Source organism: Haemaphysalis longicornis, unplaced genomic scaffold (genome assembly GCF_048455015.1).
Source record: "Haemaphysalis longicornis isolate Haplotype H1 unplaced genomic scaffold, Haemaphysalis longicornis Haplotype H1 scaffold_17, whole genome shotgun sequence".
Lineage (NCBI taxonomy): Eukaryota > Metazoa > Arthropoda > Arachnida > Ixodida > Ixodidae > Haemaphysalis > Haemaphysalis longicornis.
Window position 1 is genome coordinate 9,893,330 of NW_027526276.1, and position 21,197 is coordinate 9,914,526.

A 21,197-nucleotide genomic window follows, 5' to 3' on the forward strand; every position below is an offset into this window, starting at 1 on the left:
GCGCTATACATATAAAGGTTCTCTGCAAAAAGTCGACGGAGTAGTTCATATTCGGCTACGCTTAGGGTGTTTTTAAGTTTGGTTTAGGTTTTGTAGGGTTGATTATTTAGAGTGCTCACGCAGGAGCCCTGAAGAGGTACACCAGGCTGCGAGGTTAGATTTATTTATTTATTTATTTATTTATAGTTTTTATTTATTTATTTATTTATTTATTTATTTATTTATTTATTTATTTATTTATTTATTTTAAATGCTGCCACTACATTTGAGAGACCAAAGAAGGTGGCCTACATGACTTTATAGGTACAATAACAGTAAAAATAATTCCGTAGGTAAAATCACAGTGGTGTTGAAGCATTCTCTAGCCGATCGATATAAAACATGCAGGTTTTCTTTACACAGCTATGTGTTCAATGACGAAAAGAAAATGAAAGTGCACGACGCATGTTTCAACACAATTATGATATAGCAGCACAAAAATGTTTTCACATGTGTGTTTGTAGTTTTCTAAATACTCCAAGAAGCAAAGATCGAGCAAGCGTGCGCAGCTAGTTATACGAAGTTGGATGTTAAATAGGAATAACATTAAATAAGTATTGTTACAGAAGCATGAATAAACAGTCAAATACCTTGCAAAAGCATATTGTGCAGATCAGGTGCTGTACAGTGTGCACAATGATGCAGCGTAACTTTCCGAACTATGCGTTGCGTCCAACTATTCCGTAACTTTGATTTCGAGCTTTCCAACTGCGTGGTGTTTTCGTGTTTGCCACTGATATTCGGGATTCTCGATAAGATTTCGGTTAATGATTCCAATCACAGGCTTAAGCGGTTACACTCCTGAAAAGAGAGCGGGAAATGAAACAATTCAGGATACGTTGAAACAGCCTTTTCAAAGGCAAGCTTTTTTCGTGAAATCGGTGGCGTCCTCTCTACAAAACTAATGCATTTCCCTTAGACCGGTTGGTCGACTGAAAAGCTCTGATAAGATCTTTGAAGACCCGGCGCGGCCTATAAAACCGGGATTCCATTCTTTCAAGACGGTTACTTGAAAATCGAGGGTAATGGTTCTGGATAAGACAATGCAGGAATCGATCATAAAGAGGAGCACAGCAGTATAGTTTTTTTCCCATAAACCACGTATCAGTATACATTTAGATCGTTCGCACATGCGTTCGCACATGCGTCTTTGAACATTTGACGATCGATTGGACGTACTTTCAGGGAACGTTGCACGCACTCTTAGCTTTCGCGCTTATCTCAGCTTTTTTAAAGAAGTTATGGTAAATTTATAGGTAGGGGGAATGACCTGAAAAAAGACTGCCCGATAGGGACGCACTTCTAGCTTTCGCGCTTCCCTAAACTTTTTTTTAGGAAGTGGTATCGCTGACGGGGTACTACAACCAGTGCTGGCGAACCGGCAAGCTCCCGGCCAGCTGGAAGGAGGCAAAGACGGTCCTGATCCCGAAGCCGGGAAAGGAACCGAGCATAGACAACCTGCGGCCGATATCCCTGACGTCCTGCGTGGGGAAGGTGCTGGAGCACGTCCTGCTCAACAGGTGGCATACATACCTCGAAGAGGAAGGCCTGTACCCGGACACCATGCTGGGCTTCAGGGCCAAGTTAAGCACCCAGGACGCAATGTTGCTGCTAAAAAACGAAGTCATCGACCGGCCGGCCGGCTCCATGGACAACCGGGCGGTGCTCGGCCTAGATCTGAACGGGGCGTTTGACAACGTCCGACACTCAGCCATCCTGGACCAGGTCTCGCGCCTCAACATGGGGGAGAGGTCGTTCGCGTACATTCGCGACTTCCTCTCGGGCCGCACCGCGAGGATCGTTGCCGGTGACATGGAGCTGCCAAAGAAGACACTGGGGAGCAAGGGGACGCCACAGGGCGCCGTGATCTCGCCGACGCTGTTTAACATCGTAATGATCGGGGTCGCCCAGCGCCTCCAGGGCGTCCCGAAAGTCGGACACACCATATACGCGGACGACATCACGCTGTGGGTGTCCGGCGGCAGTGACGGCGACATCGAGGCGTCCCTGCAAGAGGCCATCGACGCAGTCGAAGATCACCTAAAAGACACGGGTCTGACGTGCTCCCCGACCAAGTCGGAGCTGCTGGTACTAACACCAAAGAGAAGAGGAAGCCACAAGAGAGGAGAAGAAGAAAGAAACAATAACATCCACCTGAAGACGCGGGACGGGACGGCCATTCCGAGGGTGAAGACGCTGCGAGTCCTCGGACTACACATCGACGCCCACGGACACAACGGCTTCACCGTTGCCAAGTTGGAATCAAAAGTCGCAATGGCCTTGAGGTTGATCAAAAGAGTGGCGTCCAGACACGGAGGCATGAGAGGCGAATCTCCTCAGGCTGGTCCAGTCGTTCGCCGTCAGCCACGTTGTATATGTAGCTGCATTCCACAATTGGACGGTGGGGGAGCGAGGGAAAGTGGACGCTCTGCTACGCAAAGCTTATAAGACGGCCCTGGGCCTATACGCACATACCAACACAGAAAGGCTTCTCGAACTGGGGGTGCACAACACCCTCAGCGAGATAGCCGAGGCCCAGGGCACCGCGCAGATCGCGAGGCTTACGCAGACGAGAACTGGTAGGGCTATTCTACGTAGGGTAGGCTACCCGTCGGAATTAACGCGAGAAGGCGAAAGCGAGAGCAGCGGGTGCGGCGGCGGGAGCGGTGGCGGTGGCGGTGGCGGTGGTCGCGGTGGTGGAGGCGGGGGGTGGCCGGCAAGCCGGCCGCCGATGCCGAAGCCGGCGCGGTCGCTGCCGCGCGGGCTGCTCGCCCTCATGCACGTGCCGCCGCTGCCGAAGCACATGGACCCAGAAGAGAACCGAGAGCGGCGAGCGGCCAGAGCGAAAGCCCTGACGGACGTGCACGCGGCGGACACCAATGCCTTCTACGTGGACGCGGCGGAATACCCAGGCCGCCGGGGCACGTACGCCGTGGCCGTGATTGCAGCGACCTCCGGGAAGCTGTGCTCGGCGGGCAGCGTCAGGGCCCGGGACTCAACGCAAGCGGAGGAGCTGGCGATCGCGCTGGCCCTAGTGGACCCACGGTGCGCGACAGTGATCAGTGACTCGCGAAACGCGATACTGAGCTACGCTCGGAACTCGGTGTCGGAGTGCGCAAACAGGGTGTGCGGGGCCCTGCCCCGACGGACGCTACCGGTGGTCCTCAAGTGGTTCCCGGCACATGTGGGACCGGTGGGGACCGGGACCAACCGCAACGAGGAGGCGGACCGAGCGGCACGCGTGCTAACGAGACACGATGGCGCCGCCGTCGCTGGTGCGGCCGCTGCCGCGGCTGCTGCTGCTGCGCTCGCGGAGGGTGCGGCGGCGGCTCGGGCGGCGGCTGCGGCCGAGGCGAGTCTGCCTCCTCCTCCTACTCCATCGAACGCGGAAGACTACTACCTACATGGAAGAAGAGGAGGCAACCCCGGTCAGCTCCTACAAGGATGTGCTTGCGTGGTACAGAGAGACTAGGCGCGCCTTTCCGCCGCCACACCGTAAACTCACCAGGAGGGAAGGGGTGCTCGTGCGACAGCTCCAAACGCGGGCGATATGGACGCCCGTGGTCGCCAAGCACGTGTGCCCCGAACTATACCCAACGGACGAGTGTGCGCTGTGCGGGAGCGCTCGTGCGACCATGCAGCACATGATGTGGGGTTGCCTCAATCAACCACCGACAACAACAACGGAGGAGGACGATCATCCGCTCCCACCAAGCGTGAGGGACGCGGTCACCAGCGTCAACTACGAACTCCAAAAGATGGCTGCCGAGCTCGCGCTCGCGGCCATCGAACGCCAGCGGCCGAAAGTGTGACTTTCCACCACCCCTTGCACGGGGTCCGGCGAGTAGCGCCAGTAGGTAACCCACCGGGTTTACGCAGGCCTGAATAAATGTTGTTTCTCTCTCTCTCTCTTTTAGGAAGTGGTGGTAGGTAGGGGGAATGGCCTCAAATATGACTCTTCCAATAGGGATGCACTTTTACTTTAGCGCTTGTTTTAACTTTTTTGGGGGGAAGGGATGGTAATTTTACAGCTTGGGGGAATGAGATGAAAACAGACTGCCCGATTATGACGCACTTTTAGCTTTCCCGCTTTAGCTTTGCCGAAGTGGTCAGCATTGCGACCACTTCGCCATTATCTAAAACTTATCACAGGTAAATTGAGAATGGAGGCTAATGGAAGTAACATCGCAATGCCGAGACTCACAATCGGCACTTTGGAAGTACGCTCGCGCTGGAGATGTGGATTCAATAGTCAGCCTCGCATGAAGCACAATTAAAAAAAGAGTTTCTACATGAACACATAATTTAGCGTGGTAATTTAGGCAAGCGTGGTAGAGGGCTGCATATAGTTAGATGGGCAGATGAGATCAAGAAGTTTGCGGGGATAAACTGGTCGCAGTTAGCACAGGACCGGGATAATTAGAGATCCATGGGAGAGTCTTTTGCCCTGCAGTGGGCGTAGATAGGCTGATGATGACGATGATGATGTCGAAAAAAATTCCACTGAAATTGGCCGCTCTGATAGCTGTCCAATGAAGCCGAGTTTTATTTCATCATCATCATCAACGACAGCCTATTTAGGACCACTGCAGGACGAAGGCCTCACCATTGACCTCCACCCTTCGAAGCGAGCCCTGGGCATAACTATTGCTTTATCCAAACTATGTAAGAGAATTCGCGTAAAGACGAGTAACATTAAGCGGCCGAGTTTCATCTACAGTCAAACACGGATATATCGAACTCCAAGGGGATCGCGAAATAGTTCGATATATGAAAAATTCGATATAAAAAATATAGGCTCTGAGACCTCACCTATGGCGAACGATCACTTACCGATGGGCGCATTCAAGAATGCCAACTAATTCCGCACTCACGACGCAACAGGATGCTTTATTTCCGTGAAAAAAAAAATCGCTGATCTTTGCCTGCTTTTTCGTCCTGGAAATGAAATTAAAGACGCTGGTCTCAATCTTCTCGAGGCCGTCCAGGTGCGACAGCCCAGTTCCTTCCATGTCGCCGCAACAACGGTGAATCAAGCTGAACGCAGCGGCCACTTCACCCGCAGAGTACGATCGTGTAGCCGCCTCCTCGTCCAAACGATCTTCACCACTCGAGCTATCGGCCTGGGTTCCTGCGACCGCAGATACAATATCCTCGTCACCGAGGCTCGAAACAGCCTGAACATTGGTGTCAGCGTTCACGAAGTCGTCGGGAGACACTCCGGCTGGAACAGCAGCCGGGAAAAGGGACAACAACTCACGAAACGTGTCGCCCATGCACTCGTCGTCGTCGTCGCCGTCTTCGCAAACTTCGGAAAGTTCGGCTGTCACAAAGCCTGCCTTCCGGAAGCAGTTGGCCACGGTCTCCTTCTTCACGCCGTTCCAAGCGCTTGTCATCATATGTATGGCTCCCAGCAGGTCAACCTTAAGCTCGGTGCCCACGCGGAGGTTCATCAAAAGCCTATCGAGGAGTCGCCTCCTGTACCCGACCTTCGCCATGCCCGCGCATTCCTCCACATCCTCCTCAACCTCAATCGGGGGTGCAGCGACCGCCGAAGAGCACCTACCAGCTCCCGCGGCGTTCGATATACCCGATGTCGGGAAAAATACGGTTCGATATAAACGTACGAATTCCTATATATATATGAGTTCGATATAGACAATAATTCCATATACCCGTGTTCGATATATCCGTGTTCTGAGCTGTCTGAGCTGTCAATACATGAAACTGTCCTTGTTTTAGAGGAACCTGGGTGTTCTTGTCCCCTAGGGAAAAACTTCAGTCCTTCCAAGTTTCGTTAAGCAAATTAGGAAATATGCTTGATTGCGATTACCAAGAAACATGTTTTGTTTTGTGCACTCGGTGGACTGCGCCCCGTTAACGCATATTTTTTTATATGCGGCATTTTGCCACCGGGCATAGGTAACAGGAAAACGATGGACAAAACAGGACAGGGGTGCGACACAGAACGAAAGCAAAAAAAAAAAAGAAAGACACACAATGTGTGGCGGGCACAATACAGAAAACTATATATAGAGTCCAGTTTCGGAAATGAATTCCAACGCATATCCTGCTCGAGCTTCACTGCTCATCCTTGATCATTTTTTTACATTACCTTAAAACGAAATTGGGGAACCGAATGCGGTTTGTTCCGTTTAAGCTTTTGATCCGTTATCACTGGAAAATTTTGTTGCAAGAAAAAATACATATTGGGCCTTTTGTGTTATCTGTCTGTTCGACCGGGAAGTTAAATAAACGCGAATAATTTCTTCAAAACACCGCACGAGTGAATTTCTGCAAGCTTTCTCTGTCAGCAGGCGCTTATTTCCCCCGCCTTAGGCAGGCAAGAGTCGCCTGACACCCTCTTGACACTTTCAAGCCTGTCACAACGCGGCTTTTACTTCGATTTTCACTTGAACATCGGAAGAATTGATCATTAAACTGTGCTATTATTTGTTGTTGCTGTTGTTGCTTTTCGTTCCCGTGTGCGTTAAAATGGTAATTGAAAGATACGAACGATAATGACTTTTAAGGCCGTATCTTCCGCAATCGTGATCGTCTGCAACCCATTGCAGACGATCACGCGTGTGCGTACGGTATGTTAGTTTTCCATATGAACTTCGGCTGAGTTATACGAATCCATTCGGGTTTCATTTGGCCTTTTTCTTTGTTTTTCATTCGTGTGCTTGTTAAATTGTAGATTGAAAGAAGCGAGCGATAATTACTTCAACTTGAACCGTTCGCAGACGATCATGGTTTCAGAGATCCCCGCGCGTATTTCAGTTTTTCTGTTCGAACTTCGCCCGATTGACGATTTCGTCCGGGCTTCGTTTAGTTTTTTTTTTTTTTTTTTTTGTTGTTGTTGTTTGCGTGTATGTTAAATAATTAATTGAAGGAACCGAACGATACTCACGTATACTTAAGCCGATCAATAGGGATCACGGTCGCAGAAGATTCGGGGGCGGGCGAGGAGGAATATCCAGGCTGCAGGCACCTAAGTTTTGTACTTGAACTTCGGCAGAATTAGAGATCCATTTTTGTTTCATTTCGCTTTTTTGTTTGTATATTCTTGTGTGTGCGTTAAATAATTGAAAGAATCGAGATAAATCGCTCGAACTGAAACCCATCGCAGACGATTTCGGCCGCGCACTATCCCGGTGCGCCTCTGACTTGACCAACTGCACGACCGCCAGGTAGGCATTCGTGCGGATATATTCCCTTGCAAACGTGAGAAATACGGTTCAGCTAGTCTTGACGAAATGGTGGCGACGGCATTCAGCAAACTTCCTGTTCACGGACTTGTGCTCGATGGTGGCGTCGGTTCCGAGCTCGAGAAGAAAGGTTTGATTTCGTCAGGCGATTCCCTCTGGAGTGCTCGTGTACTGCGCACCGGCTTTGCGGCGCTGGTGGATGTCCACAGGGAGTACATAACCAGCGGCGCGGACGTCATCATCACCTGCAGTTATCAGGCGAACGTCGACAACCTTCAGAGGAGCATGGGTATCAGTGCTAGCGATGCAGAGAGCCTGATCGCGCGCAGCTGCGAAGCCGCCATGAGAGCCCGCGAAGAGAGCCGTAGACCCAGCGTGCTTGTGGCTGGCTCCGTTGGATCCTACGGCGCGGCACTGTCGGACTTCTCCGAGTACACCGGTGCGTACGCCGACGAAATGAGCGTCGAGGAGTTCGTGGACTGGCACCGACCCCGCGTCCGCTGTCTCGTCGACGCCGGCGTCGACCTGCTCGCCTTCGAGACCATACCGGCGGCCCGAGAAGGTATGGCGCTGGTCCGTCTCATGCGCGAGTTCCCCGGCACCAGTGCGTGGTTGAGTTTTACCACTTCGAGAGACGCACCCGACTGCACGGCCAAGGGAGAATGCCTCGCCACGGTCATGAGCGCCTGCCACGCTGCTGACTCGTCTGGACAGATCTGCGCTGTCGGCGCCAACTGCTGCCCTCCCGAATCGCTAGAGGCGATATTCGAGAAGACCGGGCCGCTGCCCATTCCCTTCGTCGCCTATCCGAACAGCGGCGAAGTGTACAGCACCGTCTCCGGCTGGATGCCCGGCCTGCAGTCCCGGAAGCCACTTGCTGCGTACGTCTCCGACTGGATGAAGCTGAACGTCGGACTCATTGGGGGCTGCTGCAGGACCGGACCTGACGACATAAGGGGCATCGCTGGGGTTATGAAGCGTAGTGACGTGGAGCCCTGAAGATAAGGTTCTCTTTAAGGAGACTGCTCTTGAGCGTTGTGCCGTTGCAATAGTCTGCTTTATAAACCCTGAGGTGGTAACCGCCGTTACCGAGAGTTCGCTGCTGTTGGAATCGCCTGTCCTAGCGCAGCAGGACAGTGACGTCCGACGTTGTCTTTACGAAGGAGTTTAGTTTGCCGGTTTCGCAGAATTCTTATTTGTGCTTTGCGCATTGCTGTTATATTACCAAGTTTGCCGCCGTGTGCAGTTCTTGTACGTTCATGGCTCAATAAAAGTATTTCGTTGAAATCGTATAGAAATATATCAGGAGTACAATACAGTAACGTGATTATACAAGACAGAGGTGCCATGGTACGAAAATCTTAAGTACTTCAGGATTCAGTTAGAGCGGGTCGTTTGCTGTAATTTATTGGAGTGATGTAAGTGAGGCAGAACTTTGATTCGCCTCTTCCCTCGACCATAAGCCTATCTGGCACGAGGCAGAGCGCCGGTGTTAGTATAGTGGAGACAGGGCCGTACCCAGAGGGGGGTTTGGGGGTTCGAACTCCTCCCGAAATCTTTTCCAGGCAGCACGTAAGCAATACTTACTGTTGCTTTCAACAAAACTACCCCCTTCAGAAAATCCATAACCCCCCCGCCGCCCCCCCCCCCCCCCCCCCCCGCCCAAAAAGAAAAAAAAAATTCTGCCTCCGGCCCTGAGTGGAGACTATACAGCTATGCATGGGACAATCGTGGCAGAGGGAAATGTGATGCAAGACAGCTGAGGGCGTTGACGGGCGCAGTACGGAAAGCTGATGTTCAAAAGACGTCACATATGTTGCGCTGCAACCATGAGGCAATAGTGCACGGGCGCCAGCTTCAAGGTCAACATCAAAACAGGGCTCAAGCATACTCGGGGGGACGGGGAGTGCAGGAATAACATCGAAAAGAGACGGAGGAGAACACCCGTCTTTATGGCCGGCGGAGCCCGACCACGTGACTGGTTCTAAGCCACGCCCCCCGGCGCGGACGCACCGCGCTGAAAATGCGGACCTCTTTTCTCGCGCGCGTTCTTGTTTCGGAGCAAGGGCAGGAGAGCTACCCCACGGCGGCAGGGTCGTCGTCGCCTCCCGATGGCCTGTTACGGGGCGGCGGCGGGAAAATTTCAAAATATACACCATCTTCCCGCGAGGGGAACCATGGGGTACGTGATGCGACGCATCGGGGGTTGCCGTTGCGTTTCCGTTATGTTAGCGTGTGGATTGCTGTTGTTGTGTGTCCTATTTACGCAGCATGTTAACCCCCGATGCGTCGCATCTACCGCATGGTTCCTCTCGCGGGAAGATGGTGTAAATTTTACGGTTGCGCCGACCATCGCGATATCAGGCCTGTTAGTCTCCATTTCAAATCATCGGCGGTCACCGGAGGATGTCATCGGAGGAGCGCCGGCGGAACGACTGAGCGGAGCGGCGCAGTTACCGCGTTTATATGTACGGTGAGGGGAATAAGAGAGAGCAGCGCAGAGCAGCGCATGCGCATGTGTTAACCCGCACCCAAGCACAGCTGGCACGGCGACGGAGCGAGCGCAGCCGAGCGCTAACACGCAGATGGCGCGGCGAGGAGAATGGGGGAGGGATGCGGACGCCGCCGGACTACGCCGAAGGGACGAGGCGGGTGAAAGAGATGCGTTGCATCTAAAACATTTCAAACAATTTTTAAAGCTGGAATTCCAAAATATTGCATGTCCTTCATCGATAAGCATGATCGACTGGTTCGGTAGTTTTCTTAATGTCAACTGCTACATAAACGAACCACAAACTTAAAGTAAAAAAAATGTACATTGTTGCTATCATTTGTGACCACACAGATGCTGAAAAAAGTCAATTCAGAGAGAATATAACTTTGAAAAGCCTTCATGAATGTCGAAGGCGAAGTGTCGATTGCCGCCTCTAAAGCTCATCGCTGCCGTCTTTCTGCATCCTTCTTCCGACGCTTAGATCGCTGCAGTTCCCGTTCTCCACTCGTTTCAGCCTGCCGCTTTGCACGCTCGTACTTATGCTTCCATTTTAACTCGTTAGCAAGACAAGTGACGTCTGCAGGATGGCCCAACTAAGGCACCCTCTTTAGGTCTGACGCAGATTGCCGTTTTCACCTCTGCGGCCACGTAGACAACACAAGTTCGGCACTGATGGACCAGCATCCTCGCTCCCTTCTTCACGCCATGGCTGTACTGGCCCTCTTCCATTACGCCCTCCTCCTGCCAGGAGGGGCGGCAAGTCACGTGGTATCACTTCAAGGCCAAAACTCTCACGCACGGCAAAACTTGCTGCTTTCGCAACAAAACCAGCCGCGGATGCCCAGTGGTCAAGGAGCTTAAGGCGACAGGTTCGATCCCAGCCGCGGCAGCCGTTTTCTGATGGAAGCAAATTGCGTAAACGCTCGTGTGTTGAGATTTCGATGCATGTTAAAGATTCCTAAATGTCTACATCTGCAGCTGTCCAACATGCCGTGCATTACAGTCAAAGTATAGGTTCAGCCCAAAAAGCATCTGAAATTTGAGTCTGTCACATTTGACAAGTTGATTCTTTGCTTGTCATTGATTAATAACATGCCAGTGCCATCGCATACGGCGCTTGTGACCGGAAGTTAGTGTTCCTGATTGTGATTGGTGCGTGTTGGGGAGCCCGCATAAGTGATGGTGTTGTCTCAGCGTTGCCCAGCACTCCCTGTTCTGATATGTTGCAGCGGTAATTTTGTTTACTGACAGAAGATTTCTTCCTGACCAAATAATTGAAGTTTGATTGATTGATTGATTGATTGTAGGGTTTAACGTGCCAACGCAACGCAGGCGATGAGGCACGCCTGAGTGGAGGGCTCGGGATTAATTTTGACCACCTGGGGATCTTCAACGTGCACCGAAATCTTGTATTCAAGCTTAAGGAAAATTGAGCGCTACAAACGAGGAAAAAAAAAACGAAGAACGAAGACAGTGCATCTGTCTCGTCGTTCTTCGTTTTTTCTGTCCTCGTTTGCAGCGCTCAATTTTCCTTAAGCAATGAACCAACTAGCCCAACGGCATATTTTACTGTTGTATTCAAGCGTTTTTGCTTTTCACCTCCATCCGAAAAGCGACCACCGTGGCCGGGAATCGAACCTGCAACCTCGTGCTCAGCAGCACAGTGCCTTATCCGCTGAGCCACCACGGCGGGTAAATAATTGAACTAAAAACACGCCTAATGCGACCGATACTAGTTCTCACTAAAAATTAGAAATAAAGTTGGGAAATCTCTTAATTTGCAATTTTCCCTCTCCCACACTTCAACACCTGGTAAAAATGCAAGAACAAACATCCGTGAAAGTAACGTCTCAACACTTGGTAATGTTACCCCTACACGTCCATCACAGACGGTCGGAAGGCACAAAGAACGCTGAAAAACGAAAGGGTTCATGTGGGTTTCATTAAGGCAGCTTTTCACTTTTCAAGGAAGAAGTTGTTGCTGGGAATGCCTGCAGTTATCATTCCTTTTGAAGGACTGCTGGGATGAGTCTTGCCAGTGTCCTCTTGTTGGGCCGTGCAGACATACCTTGGCCGTCCCAGAAACCTGGCAGTGCATGCACGTCAAGGCTTTCGCCTTCACATCTGTTAGGTGATAGATAGGTACCCCTGGGAGTTTTTTCTTTTTTGAATGGCTCACTAGGCTGGCCTCAGTTTTCATTTGAAGGCGTTTACTAGGTCCCCAAGTTTCTGCCACCCAAAGGGGCCGTGCAGACAAAATAAAAGTTCGTTTTATTCAAAAGGTTTCGTGTTTTATAGTGTCCCCAGCACTTGTGCGGCAGCAAACGATGCCGTACTCTCTGAGATATTAATCAATTTAGGTTAAATTTTCATTCTCCTGCCAAATTGTGTGCTTTCCGGACGTCTGCCATGAAGTCATGAAGGCAGGCATTTAAACAAACTCCAGTGTATCATTAGGCTCTGCCGCTTTGCTTACCGTCAAACCTCCCAGACGGCGCTACCATAGTCAGCCGCTGGTATTAAACCAAGAGCATAAAACATAGGTATATTAGTCCTTTTTTGGTAAGATGACGCGTCATCACCCCGCTACAAAGAGGAAACAATAGCAATCATCATCGTGATCGGTCCGTTGCTTTGTTGTTGACCATATTTGCACCTGGCTTGCTTTTGTTACAATAAAAGGTAATCGCTTCATGAAACATTGGGTATGCTCGACGAACTGGGTTACGTAAGACATCACTGAAGTCAGTCGGCCAGTGTCGTGTAAGACAACTCCAAAGTGGCGGGCTGCTGTGCAGCTAAAAAAAGCATACTGCGCCCAGTACCAACAGCAGTGCACATCGGTACTTCTATGTCTCGGTGTATTTTCGTGAATTTCACTGCTTACCCCACCTGGTGGCACCATTGGCACCATTCTTACTGGTGGCACCATGGTGGCACCATTCTTACTGCTGTAAAATGAATATGCCTTACAGTTAAGTGCAAATACCTCGTCGGGCACGCTTACAAGCCCTGCCTAATTTGCGTTTTGCCAGCCACAGCCAATCGCACAGCTGGCTGGTACGACATCATAGGTTCTGTTGCAGGAAATGAGCTAGTGGGTCGCATGGCCATTCCCTTGTTTCCTAATTATGCAGCTTATTTGAGCGAAATGTGCGTTAAAAGTGGTGTCAGTACGATTCTAACGAGGCAATCTTTCGAATGAACCAAACTTATGTTTTGTCTGCATGGCCACCTCAAGGATCACTGATATTACGCACGAGTTCTGTACCTTCTCTTTTTACTGACGAAGGTAACCTACTGTTCTCTACTTCAATGTCCTTGCCGAATGCACCTCCATAGTCTCCTACGCTTCATTTCCTTCTCATGTTTAGATTGGCGCAAACAACTTGTCCAAGGCTGTTAAATTCATCGAGCTCTTGACTATTTCACCACAGCCCAGGCCCAAGGTGACACTATGAGTACACCTAGCTAACATTTGCTTAGATGGATCTTTGTCAAAGCTAAGCTTTCCTGGTAGATCAATGTGTATGAGTGCATGTGTATCACACTATACATAAACACTTGAACACATAATGACGTTCACTTACACATTGGCCGAGAACTGACCTCTCATGATAGTCAGTCCCTGGTCTTAATAATCATTCATCAGTGCATGTCAACTGGCACAGCAGAAACGAACCTTTGTATTGAACTGGTCAAACTGAAACGGGATTACTTAGTAACCCAAACAAGTCACCTTTTCCTAATGTATTGTCGTTTAAAAGTAAAATCTTTCGATGCCGATGTTGCCAATTCTCTTCTAGAGGGCAACTGTGATAACCAAAACACACTTTCCCAGTCCGGTCGAGTTCGTTCTTACAGAAGCCTACTGTATACAAATTGCTTCACGTACTTAATAATGTGCAAACGATGCGGAAATTCTGACATTTCTGTTTTACTTATTGTGACCTTCTTTCTCTCAACCTTGAGGACGCATCAAACGAAATGCGCAGGTTTCAACCAGTAACCTTTATTTCACTTTTCTTAATAAAAAAAAATGTTCACGTCAGAGCAAAATTCGAATGTGTTTTGTACATGTCGAATGCAAAAAAAAAAAAGAAAAGAAATCAGCACTGAGCTTTCCACTGACGAGAGATAGAATCACGTTCCTGTACAAAAAGGTCCTTCCACCCCTCTCGCCGCCGACAGTAACGCAAAACACGAGGCAACATAAACGCTACGAGAATCGATGCCGCAGAAACGGTGCGAGCCGACCAAAAAGACACTCGGCAGAACTAGAGCTCTCTCACAAACACTCTGACCCTTCAAACCCAATTTCGGGCAGTGGAGTTGGACCTCTGACAGGGTGCCAACAAACCCAGCAATTCATTCGTTGCACAAACCCGTACACATTGCTTGACTCCCTTTTCTCATAAACATACCAGAGTTAAGAGTACTCAAAAGTGACAGGCCTTTGAATTCATTGGCAGAATCCTCCATTTCCTCTCGCACTTCCGACCATAGAATGGTATTAAAAATGCAACGGTAAGACGAACCTTATTAACCAGATATATAAATGGGGCTCAAGCCCTCTTTCACGCACTCGAGCACATAGAAAGAAAGTAAAAGGTCGGCTTGCATTTTCTTTTTTGTCGTCCGTAAGCCGCTCCTACAAAGTGGTCCGGACATCAACAATTCGAAGAAATCAAAAAGAATGAAAGGCAGCCCAGAAGGGAAAAAAGCAGGGCGCGAGAACGGGCTGTACAGTCCTTTGCGCAGAGGTGGCGTGCTGCTCTTCCGTGGCTTTTGGACGCGTGTCGTTACAAAAAGGAGTTCCAGTTGCGGGGTCGCGCGACTTCATTTGCCCATGTTCATCAGGTTGTTGACGTTCCCGCTGGCCGCGCCCTGAAGCTGTCGCATCATGTTCTGCAGGCCGGAGAACCCACCTGCACCGGGGAAGATAACGTCATCGCAGTCGTTAAAAAAGTGCACCCCAAGGTGTGACTTTAATCACAGGGGTGGGACAGCTGAATCACATTTTGGGAGCAGTTTTTGGAGCAGCGAAATCTCGATTTTGGAGCAGAAGAACCTTGATTTGGAGCATTAGAACGGCATTTATTATGTCATCTTAGGAGCCTAAAAAAATCACATTTTTCGCAACTCACGGGGGAAAACAGCACTTCTAATCGGTGTCGAACATACACAACACTAAAACAGCCCTCCATTAAAGTTTTTTCTACCAGAGTATCACAAGGTACAAACTACACTACTTTTTTACAAACCATTTTTAAATTCTTAGTCTCTATACGTAGATAGTGGAGTGCCACTGAAAATACCTAATCGAAAACTAAGAAATCGTAAGGCATTTTTATTATGTGAATGCCGAAATTGTTTTTTTTTTTTTTGTAATCCAGACTGGGTTTTATGCACAAGTGTAGAGCCACGGGAAAAGTTGCACAAAGCGAGGTGACAGTCGTCGCACCCCACCAGCCCTCCCATTTCAATCCCCAACGTGCACATTCATACTATCGTAATTTCAGTAACGTTGGTATGCTTAGCTGCCTCCCTCATGGCATTAAAATTCGCTTCAGATAAATGAACCATTATTACTAGCGTGGAATAATAGTCCGTCCCACTATCGGACACTGCTTGAACATTTTGCGGCGATGTAGCCTGCGCCGCTGCTTCTGCAGCGTCGATCATCCCATTCCTGCCTCTCGCAACCTCGCTGTGAAAGGCAGCAATAACTCAGCGTTTTATAACACCGCAATGAGTCCGAAATTTTACTTCAAACATGCACTGGCCTCACCATGGGCCTCCCACGCAAGGCCAAAACACGGTGAATTCGCGGGCACCGCGTCGATTTTGGTGAACCCCCGTCTGTCGAGGAGCGCAGCTTTCCGCAACAGATCAAACGACTAAATGTAAACTCAGCTACCCCCATAACTAAGACCAAGGTAGAAATCGGCGAAGAGCACTCTGCCTGAACCACGAGCAAATGCTTTGCCCGGCGGCCATATCTTTTGTCATCAACTTGCACAAGTAGTTTGACGCCTCAGTACACATAAATATTTTTTCTAAAGGACTTTGCAATTGTTTTTGAAGGAAAAACTGTAAAAACGCACAGAATGCAACATGTGTAACCCGACAGCGTGACTTTCGAAAAAACTATCTCGGGTACAATTTTGTGCAGGTTTTCTATTGAATGATCAATCAATTGAACCTTTCCAAACAGCATCACCTTGGAAGTGCTGGAAAATAATGCCATCAGTAAGCATTTTCCCCACTGAAACTGACGGGAGTGTTAAAACCCTAGGCTCTCAAACTGTTTCGGAGCAGTTTGGTGCAATTTTTGCAATTTTCAAGCTTTAGGAGCAGCTTGACGCAGGAAAACAAATTTGTATCAAATCTGCGCATTATGTGCAGCAGTCTCACCCCTGTAATCAGTACAACGGGACAGTATCATCAAGCTGATTGAAACCACTCGCACTAGAGAATGACGAATGCAGTCAAAAACGTGCACGCCCTTAAAAACAGCCTTGACACTGCTGCATTCGTCTGAGCTGCTCTACAAGCAAAGGCTTCAGGTTGGGCTTGGGCTTGCTGGCGCTAACCTGAATTGGTAAACTGCTACTTAAAATATACAGCATAACATTCCAGTAGGTAAATCGAAACTCACTGCACACACATACTTTTTAACCCCTTGCCACCCAGCATTGCTCAGGAGCAACCCCAACAACATTTTTTTTTTCTCAACGGTGTTGTAAAGTTTCGGACATTCAACGCCATCTGCCGACAGACAAAGGTACCCGGACTTTCACGTACTTTTTCCTGCTAAAAAAAATTGGGCCCATCTCCCCGCGAGGGGACTCGAGTAAATGCGTCGCATAGGGGGTGGGTGTATTGCGTTAACGTTTAGTGTTTGGGGAGTTGGTGGTAGTGAATGCGTTGTATCAGCAGCTTCTTGACGTAGTTTGAATGAGTCAAGGATATAAGGCGGGTTCGTAGCCTCCGATTCTGTGTCGGTTTTGTGGCGCAGTGGGAAGAGCACCATGTACCTTGCGTTCCGCCCGCAGGGTCGAGGGATCGAAACCAGGCGCCGGATAGTATTTTTTTTATATAGTGTAGGGGGAGGGGTGCGGACAACGACTACAGACATCAACGCGGGTGACATCGTGAGTTACTGAAATGCTCTGCATTTACAAACCCCACTTGTTTATGCATGTCGACTCGCATCGAGCCTGGCGGCTTGATGGGCTGGAGACAGGTAAGTGACATTGTGCAATTTTGTTGTTGTTACAAATTATAGCGATACCCAACTAACGTTAATGGTCTCCGTGTGAGCCATAAACCGTGCTGATCAGGGTAGCGTTCTTGTTCAACTGGCATGTGTAGCAGCAAGTGCCCAGTGTTTCCCAGGTGTAAGACCTCATTGTGTCCGTCCTAACGAGTCTACTTTTTGTTTTCCGACTTCATGTTTGCGATGTCTGGAGACCGTTAAGATCATAAAAATGTCTTCGCAATCCTAAGCGAATAATTAAAATTTAGGGCGTCAAGGGGTTCAGGGAATGACCAAACGTGTGAGAAAAACTGCGGAACAACTACCGTATCTAATGAATTATAGGCAGTCTAGCAAAAAAAAATCACCACACCCACACACACGCACACATATGTGACAGAAATGGTGGGCTGGCAGTCAAGAATGCCTCAAAAAGTAAAGGGGACAATGTAGTAGGTCACTGAAATAGATGAAGAATGAGATGAAATAGATAAAGAATGAAGACATCGCGAGCGGCCGCTCGCGATTTCATTTATTCGTTTTCTTTTATACGCGAGTACATTACTTGCATTCAACAAGCGTTTTGCTTGTTTCTAATAAACAAAATGAGTACTAGCGAATCCCTTCATTCCATGCACGGCGCGAACGTAGCTGCAAGCACATAGACGCCAACTTTCAAATTTGGCATCACCTTTATGGACGCCAGACCGCATGCAATGGTAAATTAATATGCTACACTTCGGCTGTAACCATGGGATTGAGGGTGCAAAGCTGTCCCCACCTCGCAGCGCCTGTGATTTCTTGTTTCTCTTTCTGTTACTAGCGGTACCCGGTTCAACTTCGATTCTAAGTTGACCCCCCAACATTGGATTGTTAAATTTGAAAAAAAAAAAAAAAAAAAGGGTCGATCTACAATCGTGTAATTACGGTAATTTTACACCAGCGCCAGGCTATCTTGAAGGTGATAACGCGATGCGGCACTGGCCACTTGGCAGAACCTCCCCGCCGCACTTTGTCCAGACCCTACACAAGAAAGCAATGCTGTAGTCGTCAGATATTAGGCACGTTTTGTTTATAAATACAGCGCCAAGTCAAATACGAACATTTCCTGGCAGCACCTGCGGAAGTCTGTGGCTGTTGAATGGGAGTCTTCACTGACGCTGGGGTAAAAAAAATCAGCAGCAGCAGTGGCCGAAGTCCCTCAAACCACCATTTGCCTTTGCCAAACGTGCAGTAAAACAGGACGCCATTTTCGGCAAACTTGCCGCTAACTTGGGTTTCAATTTCACTCACCATGCCATCTACCTACATGAAATGTAAACAAACGGCCACGAATGTGAAAAAAGGGGTTTGCAATGAACACAGTAGATGGTGTCAATTGTCTGAATAGTTCCGTTTTTACTTTTTGCGGGAGGTTTGAGAATCATCGTTCACCCGTGAACAATGGCATATGGCGTGGTCACGAACGGTTTAAAACATATCCCTGGCAACATTTGGGCGAACCTGTGTGTTGGCATGCATTGGCTAAGACCAGTGAGGAATTCCATTATTCTAACGGCAAGTTGTTCGTCTTTGACATCATTGCTTTCCTGTGGTCGACTGATTTCAAATTATGCAAGCAATAGAAGTTTAGTACATCAGCTTTAAAAATATTTGTGAAGAGATGCAGGACTCGTACAGTGTTAGTGCCGGCTTCCGGCACTTTTTCTTACTGTAAACACAGGCACTTCATACAAGCCCATCCCATTCAAACTCCTTATAATGCAGGTAGCCTCCAGCACTTGCAACAAGACAAAGAAAAAGGAAACAAACATCCTACAAGCTCTGCAACATGCCCCACCCCCTCTGCTTCAACCAGGGGGGGGGCAAGACTCTAAGTGCGACATCTTTAGTTACTTACATCCAAGTCTGGAGACATCCAAGACGCCAGCCACAACCCCACCTCTTCCCTTTCCCCCTCCTTTTCCCCAAGCTCTCTTACCCATCTGGTGGAGGACGCGGGGGTCCATCATCTTGGCCATCTGCTGGTTCAGCTTGTTCATCTGCGCCTGGTTCACGTTCTTCGCCATGTCCCCGCCTGCACCAGAAGCCGCCAAGGAAAAAGAACCGGGGGAGCATTACGTGGGTCACATGTGCGCGTAGAAAGCACAGGGCGGCAGTGTGGGAACACAAAACAGCGCTCCGAAACTTGGCAGTAGTACCGTAACAACCCGATTCTAAAGCGCCCCCGAATCTAATGCGCACCCGATTTTTCTGGCAAAAAAAACGAAAAAACTTGCACTTGCGATTGTAACGCGCACGGAACTTTGTGAGCAAGAAAAACGAATGCGAGAGAAACCAGCAATTTATTTCCCGAAGTAATCTCACTCCTCGTCGCTCTCCGCTGACCACAACAACTCGTCCTTGGTGTCGTCAAGCGCGTTCGCGATGCCACACTTCTGAACGAACGTTCAACCATGGTCAATGGGATCGTGGCCCACGCTTCGCACACCCATCCCGTGAGCTTCTCCAGAGCCGCACGCTTCAGCCGACCGCTCATTTTGAACGCGTGAGAGCTGCTGCTGCCATTGCTCTTATCAAGCGCGCAAGTGGAACGATTTGACAATTTGTGTGAATGCCGATAGAAAAGCCAAGGCGCCTATGCTTCCTGCGACCAAAAAATCGTTGCTAAAAGCTTTGGCGCCATCTTGAGATAGCGATGGGTGGGACAAAATTTCTGCTGTTTCGGCAGTTTCGATTCCGTATCCGATTCTGACGCGCATGTGATTTTTTTTACCTATTTTTCCAGAAAAAAAGTGCACATTAGAATCCGGTAATTACGGTAGCCTGCAAGTTCTGCATACTGCTGTAGAGCGTGCAGGTGGTGTAACAAATATGCCCGCACACTGTCCACATCTTTCGATTCTCAATGAACCACCAGCAAAACCCAGAAGGAAAAAAAAAGGGAAGATGAAGAAATGCAGTATTGCCACTCAGTCAGCAGTAAGCAGAAACAATTTCAACCATCTTCTCGAAGATTGTGGTGAAGCAGTCCGATTTATTCCCATTTTTCGATTACTTAAAGCGCATGCAAGAAATAATAGGCTACATTCTCCTCCATTGCTTTCTCTTTCCGATAACAGCACAAGTTTGAGAGAGACGTGAACCAGGCTTTATCAACCTTTCCCCAGAAACCATTCTCATTTTTATATTAGCAGCATTACAAATAAAACTAAAATTTTGAAAAAAAAAAAAAAAGTTAGAGAATGTATTTCAAGGGAGAGGTGAAAGGAATAAGTAAAAAGAATTTATATTCGACAGGCATAAGATTCTATGCAAAGAAATGCTTCTTCTTTTTTTTAAAAAAAAATAATAGACACAGGGCTCTTGTTATGCGTGCAGTGAATAAGAATTGGGAATTAGGGCTTGTTGGATGAACACAGAACACATAGCAAGCAGGTAACAATGTCAAAGAAAGCATGGGGGAAGTATTCAATCATTTTTTCGAGCGAAAATGGCAAGGCCCTTAGTTCTGCCACTTTTGCTGCCACATCCAGGAAAAGAGAGTTAACTGCTAGTCGACTACTGCTGATGAGTAGCAGCCAGAGATGAAAAAGATGGTCCCGAGTTGTCAGAGTGGCGCTGGCTAACACCCCCTAGCGCAGCAAACCATTACATCCTCACAAATGCCCAAGAAGGTGGAGGGGGAGTCCACCCTCCCTGGTAGTCTAGTTAGTGCGGCATTGCACTTGTTTGTGAAGGCCGTGGGTACGGTACCACTTGGGAAGCGTGTTTTTCTGCAATTTCGGTACCTTTCAAACTTATCCAACATCGCATGAACTCCTGTTCTTTTTGTTCTCTTTAGTTTTGTGTCAACTGCCTTTATTTTAGCGCATGTTTGTAATTTATTGTCTTTAGACTCAGCTGTATAATGTTTGCTGCTCTATTTTATATCAATGTAATGAGCCCAGTTTTAAACTAGCTCTGGCTATTGACCGAATAGTTTATGCTATTTATTTTTGGAGAACCGATGGTCAATAAAAACAAAAGAAAAACATGTCACTAAAATATAGCTACTTCGAGATAATAAGGGAAAATTTAGATTCATAGGTCAGGAGGAAAATTATTATTGCTTGCTGGAAAATAAACGTTTCTATCGTTTGTCTAAGAATAGGACTTAGACGATTCCCCCCTCCCCCAAATTATATACAAA

The 21,197-nt window shown here is 48.5% G+C and overlaps 2 protein-coding genes across 2 annotated transcripts in view; one reads left to right on the plus strand and one right to left on the minus strand.

Moving 5' to 3' along the window:
* Nucleotides 1-6,913: 6,913 nt before the first annotated feature.
* LOC144166364 (homocysteine S-methyltransferase YbgG-like) lies at nt 6,914-8,821 on the plus strand. Its single transcript, XM_077695881.1, has one exon. It carries the CDS (start codon nt 7,299-7,301, stop codon nt 8,247-8,249), a length of 951 nt encoding a protein of 316 aa, XP_077552007.1. The 5' UTR covers nt 6,914-7,298; the 3' UTR covers nt 8,250-8,821.
* A 4,915-nt stretch (nt 8,822-13,736) lies between these two features.
* LOC144166420 (signal recognition particle subunit SRP54) overlaps nt 13,737-21,197 on the minus strand; it is a 58,658-nt gene continuing 51,197 nt past the window's right edge. Inside the window, exons 13-14 of the mRNA XM_077695946.1 lie at nt 18,987-19,082; nt 13,737-14,672 (exon numbers count right to left, since the gene is read on the minus strand). Of these exons, the coding sequence (XP_077552072.1) occupies nt 14,584-14,672; nt 18,987-19,082 (185 nt within the window). The 3' untranslated portion in view covers nt 13,737-14,583. The remainder of the gene's footprint in view (nt 14,673-18,986; nt 19,083-21,197) is intronic.

Excerpts from the sequence above, each read along its gene's own strand:
- LOC144166364 (XM_077695881.1), top strand. The coding sequence starts at position 7,299 with ATGGTGGCGACGGCATTCAGCAAACTTCCTGTTCACGGACTTGTGCTC.